General features: G+C 43.8%; 1 protein-coding gene across 3 annotated transcripts in view; it reads left to right on the forward strand.

Annotated features, from left to right (window-relative positions):
• CEMIP (cell migration inducing hyaluronidase 1) overlaps positions 1 to 13561 on the forward strand; it is a 219980-nt gene that overhangs the window by 44988 nt on the left and 161431 nt on the right. For all 3 annotated transcript variants that reach the window (XM_068108654.2, XM_078773005.1, XM_078773006.1), the window contains exon 3: positions 8947 to 9084. In XM_068108654.2, coding sequence (XP_067964755.2) covers positions 8947 to 9084 — 138 coding nt within the window. The remainder of the gene's footprint in view (positions 1 to 8946; positions 9085 to 13561) is intronic.

Below are 13561 nucleotides of genomic sequence, written 5' to 3' on the forward strand. Positions count from 1 at the left end.
GGCACCTGGGAAAATAACGTTATGCGGGAGTCCAAACCTGAAAATGCTGGAGACTAAAGCTGAAATTGGAAAAACAATATACCCTATTTTACTCAAGGGGATCCCAGGATTACCCACCCAAAATATCGTTGCGATCGGTTCAGCCGTTTTTGCGGTACTTTCGAACGGATGGACAGACAGACAGATGGACGGACATTTGGTGAATTATAGTAAGATACTTGAAGACTGTAGAAAACAAATTTTCTTTCATAATACTTTGAATAATCTCCAGTTTTGCAATACTGTATGTCAATATATATATAAAGGAGGAATGGTTGATCAGAGTAGTGATGGCAATGTACAAAAGAGCGCGCACAGCTGTAAGGACGAAGGACGGGAACAGTGGTGAGTTTGAGGTGAAGGTGGGAGTGCATCAGGGGTCGGTACTAAGTCCACTACTATTTGTAGCTGTGATGGAGGTGCTGGCTCAGAACGTAAAGGAGGGTTTACCATGGGAGTTGTTGTATGCAGATGATCTGGTGTTGATTGCAGAAAGTATGGATGGACTGAAGGAGAAGATGAACAAGTGGAAGGAATGTATGGAGACAAAAGGTCTGAAGGTGAATATCGGAAAAACGAAGGTGATGGCAAATGGTAAAGCATGTGGTGAGGTGGAAAGAACTGGGAAGTGGCCGTGTGCTGTGTGCAGGAAGGGTGTGGGAGTGAATTCCATTCAATGTACAATGTGCGTTGAGTGGGTTCATCAAAAATGTAGTGGTTTGAGAGGGTCATTAACCAGTGTGGCAGCTACATTCAAGTGTAAGGTGTGCACAGAGGGAGCTGCAGATGGAGGAAATGTTGAGTTGGATCTTGGAGATGGCGTGAAGCTGGAAGGTGTGAAAACATTTAGTTACCTCGGAGACATGCTGAATGGAGAAGGTGAATCAGACTCGGCAACGGTTGCTGGAGTGAGATGTGCATGGAAGAAGTTTCGGGAACTGAGTGGCATGCTGATGAGGAGGGGAGTGTCGTTGAAGCTGAAGGGAAAGGTGTATGCTGCATGTGTGAGAAGTGTTATGATTTATGGGAGTGAGACATGGGTAATGAACGTAGAGCAGCAACGAAGGTTGGAAAGGGTGGAAATGCGAATGGTTCGGTGGATGTGTGGAGTATCGTTGAGAGAGAGGAAGACAAATGATGAATTGCGAAAGATGATGGGAATCTTGCCTGTGATTGATGCTGTGAAGAGGAACAGGTTGAGATGGTTTGGTCATGTGTTGAGGAAGGCTGAAAGTGACTGGTTGAGAAGAGTGATGGAAATGAATGTAGAAGGAAGTAGAGGACGGGGAAGACCGAGAAAGACTTGGCTAAAGATGGTGGAAGAAGAAATGCGGGCAAGGGGGTTAACAAGGGGAGATGCAAAAAATAGGGCAACATTGTTCTCGGGACCGCAAGGCTAACCCCCTCTCTTGCAGGGAAAATGGCCTTAAAATGCATGTTGTAATATCTATATTATAATAGCCGTAGATGATTGTCTGTCTGTCTGTCTATCTGTTGGGTGTCTGTCCGGGGTGTGGATTACTCGGTTTGCAGAGTAGCTCCACCCATAGCTCCACCCATTCTGGGAGTGGCTATAAACAAATATCCACCATTTTATTAACTCGCATAGCTTTGAGTCCTGTTTTGTAGGCCCGTGGTGTCTTGCTCTCCCCCAGTTTTATTTCAAATCAAATTCGATAAATCATTTCATTTTTCACAGTCGCTAACATAGTTTTAGACTCGGTTGAAAAAAAACGGGAAGAAAATCCGATGAAAGTTGCCGTTTATAGAACGAAATGAATTCTCAAAGGCCTGTAACTTCAAGGCCATTGAGTCTCTCTCACGCCTTTATCTCCAATCTAACTCACCATATGATTTCATTTTTATCGATGGTTTTACTTTTAGACTCGGTGTCAGCAATAATTGAGAACAATCCACACACGCGGGAAAATGCAGAGATATATTTTTTAAAATCGCGTCATGGTGTATCATACACCGCCCAACATGACACCGCCGGCAATGTGTCGATATATATTAAAAATTCGCTTTTGCTTTTCCGTTATGATATATTACTATTTCGTTTGATGATAGTCGTCACAAAAACGTCAACAATGATGCCGACATATATTTCTTCGTTTTTATTTCATTCAACATATTAGCCGGAAGTAAAATATGTTTCAGGAAATTACCGAGGGATATTTCTTCGTTTTTTTTATTAGTTATGTGCGCATACACTTTAAATAGGTTTATTTGAAATCTTTAATTTTCCACAAACATTCCACACACGCGGGAAAATGCAGAGATATATTTTTTAAAATCGCGTCATGGTGTATCATACACCGCCCAACATGACACCGACGGCAATGTGTCGATATCTATTTTAAATTCGATATATCATTTCATTTTTCACAGTCGCTAACATAGTTTTAGACTCGGTTGAAAAAAAACGAGAAGAAAATCCGATGAAAGTTGCCGTTTATAGAACGAAATGAATTCTCAAATGCCTGTAACTTCAAGGCCATTGAGTCTCTCTCACGCCTTTATCTCCAATATAACTCACCATCATGGTTTTAGACTCGGTGTCAGCAACGCGGGAAAACGCAGAGATATATTTTTTAAAATACACCATATCACCGCCCAACAGCCAACAAGTATCATACACCGCCCAACATGACACAGACGTCAACATTTCGACATTATCGCTTTTTCTTTAAACCGAGCCGAACCGAATAAACCGAGTGAATTCACCGTTTACCTTTGGTGACAGTCGTCACAAAACGACATATATTTCTTCGTTTTTATTTCATTCAACATTTTTAGCCGGAAGTAAAATTACCGAGAAATTACCGAGTTCAGGAAATTACCGAGACATATTTCTTCGTTTTTTTATTTATTAGTTATTTGCGCATACACTTTAAATAGGTCTATTTGAAATATTAAATTTTCACAATGTAATTTACTTGCCATTTGTCATTTGATAATTATGAGACACTTCCTATTGAGGATCGTGACAATTCATGCGGTGCGTGGAAACTTCCATTTCCAAAATGGATGAAGAACGCAGACCTGAACAGGATGCAGCTAGAAAACGAATGAGAAGTGCGAACGAGTCCGTCGTCGAACGTCAATGCAGACTTGAACAGGATGCAGCCAGAAAACGAATGAGACGGGAGAACGAGTCCGTCGACGAACGTCAATGCAGACTTGAACAGGTTGCAGCAAGAAAACGAATGAGACAGGAGAACGAGACAGTTGAGGAACGTGAACACCGACTCGCACAGGATGCTGCTGCAACAACGATGAGGAGGGAGAACGAGACCCTCGACGAACGTGAACACAGACTCGCACAGGATGCTGCTGCAACAACGATGAGGATGGAGAACGAGACCCTCGACGAACGTGAACACAGACTCGCACAGGATGCTGCTGCAACAACGATGAGGAGGGAGAACGAGACCCTCGACGAACGTGAACACAGACTCGCACAGGATGCTGCTGCAACAACGATGAGGAGGGAGAACGAGACCCTCGACGAACGTGAACACAGACTCGCACAGGATGCTGCTGCAACAACGATGAGGAGGGAGAACGAGACCCTCGACGAACGTGAACACAGACTCGCACAGGATGCTGCTGCAACAACGATGAGGAGGGAGAACGAGACCCTCGACGAACGTGAACACAGACTCGCACAGGATGCTGCTGCAACAACGATGAGGTGCGAGAACGAGACCGTCGATGAACGCCAACACAGACTCGCACGGCATGCTGAGCAACAAAGACGTTGGAGTGCTCAGCAAACATATACAACCGCAGCCATAATGAATCCGGCCGAAGTATCCGATAATATTGTTCAAGAGCATAAATGCGGTCCAATGACGTCACCATGTGTGTACTGTTCTGCACACCATTTCACAAATGAATCAACAGGACAAGGGGATGGATTTACACTGTGTTGTTCCAAGGGAAAAGTTAAATTGCCTCCACTATTTGCCGTACCTGCTCGACTGCAACAACTTTATCAGGGTGACGATGGAAAATGTCGCAACTTCCGAGACAATATCCGGAATTACAATTCGGCATTAGCTTTTGCATCAATGGGTGCTCAGATCTCATCTCCTCCAGGAAATGGACCATACTGTTTCAAAATCCACGGTCAAATTTACCATCGCTGTGGTCCATTACATCCATCACATGTACATGAACAAGCACAATTTGCACAATTATTTATTTTGGATACAGCTCAAGCTACAAAGGAACGTATGAATCGACCTGAGAATCACAGATGTTTGCAAGAATTGATGGCAGAACTGCACAACATACTATCTGACGTTAATCCTTATGTCACATGTTACAAGACTATGTTCGAGCGTGAACAGGAAGAAATCAGGAAAGCTGTCCTTGAAGATCGCCTCCCTTCTACCTTGGAAATGCATTTTCGTCGACTGTGTGCAGACGACCAAAGACGTTACAACATACCAACTGCTGATGAAATTGCTGCTGTCTTCGTTAGTGGACAAGATGGTGAACCACCTGCAAACAGGGATTTCCAGGTTCATTTGCATGACCAGGGCTTACACAATCTCTCTCCACTTTCCTCTCACATTGATCCCATGACATATCCCATTCTCTTTCCACATGGCGAGCCTGGATGGATGATAAACATGCCTCACCAGCGACAGACTGCGGTTCGAAACAAGGTAACTCATCGTGAATTCTATGCCTACCGACTGGCTATTCGAAATGAATTCAGCACTATCCATTCTTCGGGGAAATTGTTCCAGCAGTATGTTGTCGACGGATATTGCAAGGCAGAAGCAAATCGACTGCAATACTTCAAACAAAATCAGGAAACCCTTAGAGCCATGGAATACAGAGGACTACTGGACCACGTCCAGAACGTTGCTGCTGATAACCAACGTCCTGTCGGTCGTATCGTCATTTTGCCGTCGAGTTTTGCAGGGAGTCCCAGAGCTATGCAGCAGAACTACCAAGATGCTATGGCCATTGTTCGCAAATTCGGAAAACCAGATCTTTTCATCACGTTCACGTGTAATCCAAAATGGACAGAGATACAAGAAAACATCGGCCAACACCAACGAGCTGAAGGCAGACCAGATTTAGTGGCACGCGTGTTTCATCTGAAATTAAAAGAGTTAATCGACGATATAACGAAGAAGCACGTGTTGGGCAAAGTACGTGCATTTCTCTACGTCGTCGAGTATCAGAAGCGTGGCCTACCGCATGCCCACATATTACTCATGCTGTGCCAAGAAGATAAAATTTGTACCGCTGAAGACATTGACAGAATTGTTTCCGCACAAATTCCTAATTCAAATGAGTCACCAGAGATCCATTCCTTGGTGAAGTCTCACATGATACATGGTCCGTGTGGCAATTTAAATCGCCATTCGATTTGTGTGAAAGATGGAGTGTGCAGTAAAGGCTTTCCAAAAGCGTATGCTGCAGAGACACTTGCGAGCATAGATGGCTATGCCCTTTACAAGCGTCCCCCAAATGGACCCACCATAACCGTTCATGGAACCGATGTTGATTGCCAATATGTCGTCCCATTCAATGCTTATTTACTGAAGAAGTACAGAGCACACATCAACATTGAGGTTTGCGCAAGCATAAAGAGTATAAAGTACTTATTTAAATATGTGTACAAGGGACATGACTGTGCCAGCATCGAAATTCGAGAGCGCGGGAGAGTGGAGGTGGACGAAATAAAGACCTATTTGGACTGTAGATATGTCAGTGCCCCAGAGGCAGCATGGAGATTGATGGAATTTGAAATGCACAAACAGTCCCATTCCATCACCAGACTTGCGGTACACTTACCTGAATTGCAGACTGTTGTGTTCAGGGATGGTAACGAGGAAGAAGCCATTGTACGACATAGGGGTACAACACTTACAGCTTGGTTTCAGTTAAACCAGAGAGACCCTGAGGCACGAAGTTATCTGTACCATGACATTCCAAAATATTACGTATTTGAAGATGGACGAAAGACATGGAAACTTCGACGCCGGGGCGGCAACAAGGTTATCGGACGCATGGTTTCGGCAAGCCCTATGGACATTGAGCGCTTTCATCTTCGTGTACTCCTGCTGCACTGCCCTGGTAAAACATCATTTGAAGATCTCAGAACCGTAGATGGAGCAGTTTGTGAAACATACAAGGTTGCAGCCAGGAAATTACATTTAACAGAAGATGATACAGAATGGGACAGGTCCTTAGCTGATGGAGTTATCTTTGCCATGCCACAACAATTGAGATCTCTTTTTGCAACCCTATGCATATTCTGCACACCAACAGACACGTCGGCACTGTGGGAAAAATATAAAAACGACCTTTGCGAAGATTTTGTGCACAGCGGCCATATCTTGGAACAAAGTATTTTCATGGCATTGCGAGAAATACAGTCCTTCCTCCTGAGACATGGACAGACCTTGGAAGCATTTCAGTTACCAGTACCTCCAGACACTGTTGAAGATCTTTCGAGCGATGATTATCAGTATGTACCGGGAGATGAACATGAAAAAGGTGAAAACAACAGACAACTACTAAATGATGACCAAATCAAAATTGTAGATGAGGTCCTACAGGCCGTTCATTGTAGGGACCAGTACACAGGCAACCGGTTGTTTTTCGTTGATGGACTGAGCGGAAGTGGCAAGACCTTTCTCTATAATACGCTTCTGCACATCTTGCAAGGCCAGTGTCGTTTGGTTCTTCCAATGGCGTACTCGGGCATTGCAGCAACATTGCTAGCAGGGGGCCGTACATCGCACCATCGATTTAAATTGCCAGTGCCCATTTTGGAAAACTCCACATGCAACATATCACCTACGAGTAAAGATGCAGATACTCTAAGGAAGGCCAACCTATTCATTTGGGATGAAGCACCTATGGCTCCAGCATATGCTTTAGCGGCTGTTGATCGATGTCTCCGGGATGTAACCAGCAACAACATTCCTTTTGGTGGAAAGGTCTTACTTCTTGGTGGGGACTTCAGGCAGGTTTTGCCCGTTGTACCTCGCGCTGCACCTGCAGCAATCATCGCCACATGCATCAAGCGTAGCAAGTTGTGGCCAAAGTTCAAACTGCTGAACTTAAAATCAAACATGAGAGCTAATGATGATGAAGAATTCTCAAAATGGTTACTGTCGGTTGGAAATGGGACTGTGGAAACAATTCCTGACTCAGATTTAATACGACTGCCTGATCGTATCTGTGTAGAAGACAACATGTCTTTAGCAGAGGCTGTTTTTGGTAATTTGAACGAAATCCATTCAAACTATGATGCGCTGGCACAACGAGCCGTGTTGTGTCCAAAGAATGAATCCACATTTGTGATCAACGATGAGATACTGGATGCATTTCCTGGGGAAGAAAAGACGTACTTCAGCGCTGATTCCATTGTCTGTGATGACCCTGAAGAGGCACTAAATTATCCTATGGAATTCCTAAATCAATTAACTCCTTCTGGAATGCCATTGCACAAACTTCGTCTCAAAGATGGTGCTGTCATCATGTTACTCCGTAACTTTGATCCGAAACAGGGACTGTGCAATGGTGCAAGATTGGTTGTTAAAAGATTGTTGCCAAACATAATAGATGGAGAAATAATTTCTGGCAGTCACAAAGGAACACGCACATTTTTACCCAGGATTAGTATTGCACCTTCCGATACAACACTACCATTCGTACTCAAACGCCATCAATTTCCAGTTCGTGTGGCATTCTCTTTCTCAATAAACAAGAGTCAAGGTCAAACATTACACAAAGTTGGGATTTACCTACCAGAACCCGTCTTCAGCCATGGCCAATTATATGTTGCATTGTCGCGTGCTAAACGATTTGAGGATGTCAAGGTAAAGGTAGTCAGTAATGGCCAACAGGGAAAAATTGATGGCCGCAGTGGAATCTTCACCCGTAATGTTGTTTACCCGGAGGTCCTGCAGTGACACCATTCAGGCAACAAAAGGAGGTCACGAAGGAAAATAGTTAATTACTCCGACACATTTAGTTGCGGTGATTGAAAAATCACCGGACTATTGTTGCTGTTTTGATGCTTTTTACTGCTGTTTTGATGCTTTTTCACTGCTGTTTTGATGCTTTTTCAGTGCTGTTTTTTCACAGCTGTTCTGATGCTTTTTCACTGCTGTTTTGATGCTTTTTCACTGCTGTTTTGATGCTTTTTCAGCTGTTTTGATGCTTTTTCACTGCTGTTTTGACGCTTTCCACTGTTGTTTTGATGCTTTTTCACTGCTGTTTTGATGTTGTTTCACAGCTGTTCTGATGCTTTTTTGCCGTTTTGCCTAAAAATCTCATTTCAAAAAAAAAAATTCCAAAAAAATCTCACAATGATGACATATAATTCAACGAAAACGTTGAAGCAACCGCATAATATTACGGTGTTGTTTAACTCTGAGTGAGAATAGTTCTAAATTTTTAAAACTTTCTTCTGATATTTGTGATTTCTTTCAAACAAACTGTATTTCCCATCTACACGGGCATGTATGTATTCCTATTAACGTTATGTAAAGTACATAAATTGTGTGGATTACATCATTTGTGGATGTGATCAATTATTGCCAGTAACCATTTTATATAACTGAATGTGCAGGTGCAGCATCTAACTCAATATGTCGAAATGTCACACACATCCATGCCCGTGGGATTCCCACGGGTGACCCCGCTAGTATATATATAAAGGTTCAATGGGGTAGTGTATAAAGGTACGGTACATCATTTTGGGACTGCTTCTGGTCTGCTACTATATCACGAAACTTTCGGATTTTTTTAAACGATCGTTAAAATCATTATTTTGTTTCATTTGAGGGTTAATTGAATTAATACTGTGCGGAGCGTCGTGCTCTATGAACTCTCTAGTTACAACGTTGTTTCTGCATTTTTCAGGCTGTCCAGATGAAGACCCATCCCTGGTTCGCTGGAGCCCAGGTCACGACCCCTCACGGAAAATTGTCATTGGCTGGGGCGAGCACTTCCTTTTGGCAGAATCTGCTACGTTGCATTCGATTACTGTCACTAATGGAGGTACAAATCGATTTGACTAAACCTCACAAACTCACTTCGATCACGACACCACGTGATGAGATGTCAGATGTTCTCCATCAGGTCGTATGCCACAACGGGGATCTTAAAGGCCATCTCCTTATGATTTATACAAATATGGTGGAAATTTGAACATCTTCCGACCAATCCACTCCTCGTCCCCCTATACATAATGCGTGCATCGATGCTGAACAGCCAATCCACCCCATGCCTCTTCCCTGCTCCATGAAAAGTATGCATTGGACATTTGTCTCCCCGATTTAATACCACGCTCCCAGCGCATCCTCTGCATATGTTAAAGGATGAGTCAAAGAGAAAGTATTATTGTATGATGAGTCGATTGGGAATATATATATTATAAGAAAACAGACTTTCAAAATAAATCTAAGACTCATGGTGGAGCTTGTACATAACGCACGTGCAGGATAAAGACATTGGGAGACATCGTTATACTTAGTACAGCAATCATAATATCACTGGTAGATAACGGACAAATACACCCCTTTTTCTGTTGTCTGTTTGTCTCTGTCTATGAACAGGAAACTCAACAGGTTATGGACTGATACGGATGAAACTTGGTGGGCAGGTTGGATGTGTAACCAGGACGAATTGATTAGCTTTTAGTGAAGATTCGACTGGTGGACCATGCCCTTCCTGGAGATACCCGGACAAAGTCATGGACAAAGTCATGGACAAAGCATGGAGAGGCCAGAGGGTGCAAGATAATGCAGGACTAGGCCTGTAGTCCTGTACGCAAAATGGTGTTGGGGGAATTTCTCACTTGAACCGAGTTAGTGGGCCCCTAGAGATGAAAAATCATCGAGGTGCTGTCCGTCATGGTGTCACGAATGGCGCTATGGCTGAATCCAATATGGCCGCCGTCGGCCATGATGGAAATCTAACTTTTTTGTTTTTGAAAGTATATGTAAGTGTAATACCTCTATTTCAACTAATTTTGGGGTGTACAATTCATTTCTGATGTTGTTTTGTCCATTCTGGATCATCTTCACCTACAAAGGTCATGGTCAAGGTCATTTTGTTACAAAAATGACCTTGGCCATATCTTGGCTAAGTATAGCAGTAGAAACAGGTATAATACCCCAAATTCAACTAATTCTGACACATATAATTCATTTATGACATTGTTATTTTCATAGAAAGTCATCTTGACATTGAAATATTCACACCAATGACATTTTTCAAAAACTCAATATTGTTTTCTCCATTACATATATGCATAGTACCATTATATTCTATACTAATTTTAAGTAACTACTATTATATACATACCAATTTTAACTAATTCTATTCTATTCTAAATTTAACTAATTCTTTTCTAATACTACATTCTATCGGCTATTACTATACCACCTATTTTTTTTGGCTTTTGACGATGGCAAATATGACTATACTATGTGGGAGTACAAGTGAAATACAAATTAAATCATAAAACAAAATCGAGTAACCAATTCCTTCAAAGTACACCATATTACATGTGGATGAAAGTTAGTTATTCCGTGGAATGTTTATACAGGATGCATTATCCATCTTTCCATGGCAGAATATTATGCACTGAAGTCCAGCAGAACGGCACTCACAGCGTCGAGTGTTGCACTTGCCTGAACACTTGCACATTGTGAGCAGATTTGACGGCAAGGGCTTTCGGCATTTTGATGGCAGAAGTGTGCCAAAGTGCTCCTCCCATCCATGTCCCACTGGATCTAGTCTTGCCTCATGTTCATTGGCTGTCACAAGCAGTTGGCATGCCCTGTGCACCAGAAAGGCTCCACGGTGGATGTGACCTCTGATCACAATGTTTGTAGGAGGGAGAGAATCAATTCCAGCACTGGCACTGGTATAGTTTTCTACCCTGAGCTGGTCGAATGTATCAACAGTTGTAGTTGACCTGACCCCTGCCCAGACACGTACCAAGTACTTCTCTGCTGGAGCTGCATCTTGTTCAGACAAGGTTTCTGCCTCTCCAAAGTTTGTCAGATATTGTACTGGGTCAGAAGCCATAGCTGCATGTTTGGTCCCCACCTTGCTCATGCAGTAATCCCCAGTCAATATATGTGCCTTGATCACCGTCTTGGCAAGTGGTGCTTAAAGTTGAGAAACTGCTTGATGAAGGGGAAGCATGCGGCGCTTCTCACCGGTACCATACTCCTGCCAGATCTCTTTCAACCCCAGATCTTGGAGGTATGGGGTATAGCGTAGCAGTAATGCAAAGGTGTCTGTGTCATTGGAGACTATGACAACTCTCTTGCATTGTTTAACACGAACAGCCCACTCCACATGCACGACCAGCCTAGCATCTGCCTCCTCAATCCAATTTGACAGGTCTGAGATCTCTTCACCACAACCTGCTTTTGCTGGAAGCACCTCATCATCAGAAACAACAGAGCTGGCAATGATGGTAGCATTTCCATAGGTTTTTTTACACACCATATCTCGGACCAGCATCTGGAGATTCTGCTTGTTCTTCTCAGATGCCCACAACTTGTCATGTTGATGGGGGATGGGTGTGTCTGTGTTCATTCCAATGATGTCAATCCCTTTTGTCATGTCAGTACGCCGCATACGCTCCCCTTCCTTCAGAGACATCTCAATGTAGGAATCTAGAACAAGATGAATGAACTCTGTCTCTTGGCAGATGCATGATGCTGAGGTGATTATGGCATTGATAACAGCACCCAAAGTAGAGAATTGTCCTAGTGGCATCTGCCTCATCTTAGACATGAAGTCTACCACAACATGAGTTGCAAGTGCAGACTTCTGCCTCCATTTGGTCAAGTCAAGTCCAGGTTCAATCTCACCAACAAGTTTTGACTTGTTCACATGAGCTGGAAGGTCACCATCAAACAGTGGAGACATTGAGAGCACATCATGACTTAGTATCTGCTTGAGGTTCATGCCCCGTTCCTTAACAATGTCCATACTCCTCTGTGCCTCTGACACATCTTTGGATGAGAGGTTCTTTTTCTCCCTTTGAATGGTTGCTGACGTCTTCTGTGGCTGGTCGGTGAACTGGGGCAGCTTTCTCTTTGATATGCTTGTGCTCATTTTTCTGGTCTTCTCAACCAAACGCTCTTGCCTGTATGAGCGGTAGACATGCTCACCATTCTCAAGACACTTGAGCAGATGCACAGCAACCTCTTGGTCAACGGCTAGCTTTGTGAGCAGATTGTGCAGTGGCACAGGCCCATCGACCATAAATGAATATGGATTCTGCCGCTCTAGCACAAAGTTCAGCAGCTTTGTCACATTCTGGTTGAATGTGAGATGCCGAGTTCCACTGAGTGCATGCTGGAGATGGCATTATGTGTGAATCATGGGGTGGTTGGTGGTGAGAAGGTTGAGGAGACTTGTGATAGACCCAATCTCATGGAACAGGAGCTCAAATTCAGCCACTGCACTGGCATTGCGTGTGGCACCCACCACATAGTGACCTCCAGGACCCTTTGACACTCTCTGGATGGTCTGCTCGACCTTCATGTCACCTCCAACAGCACAGAACCAGCCTGGACGGTCCTGAACAACCCATTGGCCCATAGAGAAGCGTCAGTAGACCTCTGGATGTGTGAACTCCAATACCTTGATTTGTTCAAGGTACAATGAGCCATAACGCAGGTAGTTGACGCAGTCAAATTCTGCAAAGATCGGCATAGAATCCTCAACAGTAGCCACAAGTGGATTCCAGTTTCCTTCTCTTTCAGAGACTACAGCATTCTTGATGACAGCAACCAAACTGCAGCCAAACACCAAAGAACTGGCAGAGTTCAGACTTGGCCTCACACTCCTTCTCAAACTCCAGGAAGTCCTGATGTATCTTCTCCATTTGACTAATCAGGGCCTCAAACTCCTCTGGGCAATGTTGGTTTGCAGCTAGTGTAGATTGTAGTGTCTTCACCTGCCCCAGCACTGGATATGCTGTTTTATCCTTGTGATGCCAGAACATTTGACACTGGAATGACCGGATTAGGTCCTCCACAATCAGCATCCCAGTGAGTGCCCGAACATAATGGCTGCCATTCAACACTGACTCTATTACACCAGGTCCAAACACACCACACTCAATCAGTGCATCATCAGGGCCGGAACCTCGGAGAAGTTTGCCTTGGCATCTGAGCAGAACCTGGGTCCAATGGAAAGGGCCCAAACAAAGGATTAGATCCCTGAACTGTTCCATCTCATGCAGGTAGAAATCTTCAGACAGGGCAAACAACCCTTCATCGCACCATACCACCATTGATGCTTGATTTAACTGTCTTCGCACACTCTGGAAGTTGGTAAGGCAATGCCGTACTGTAGCACGCTCAGTGATGGGTTTTGGTATGACAGGGAGGAAACCAACACGCATCATTGGCACCACAGCAGATGAGACAAGTGTGTGCACAGCAGCCGAGATCTGAGGGTTTTCTGTTGATGCACCAAGACGTTATGCCTAAGTCACACATAG

Source organism: Myxine glutinosa, chromosome 2 (genome assembly GCF_964187855.1).
Source record: "Myxine glutinosa chromosome 2, kmMyxGlut1.1, whole genome shotgun sequence".
Lineage (NCBI taxonomy): Eukaryota > Metazoa > Chordata > Myxini > Myxiniformes > Myxinidae > Myxine > Myxine glutinosa.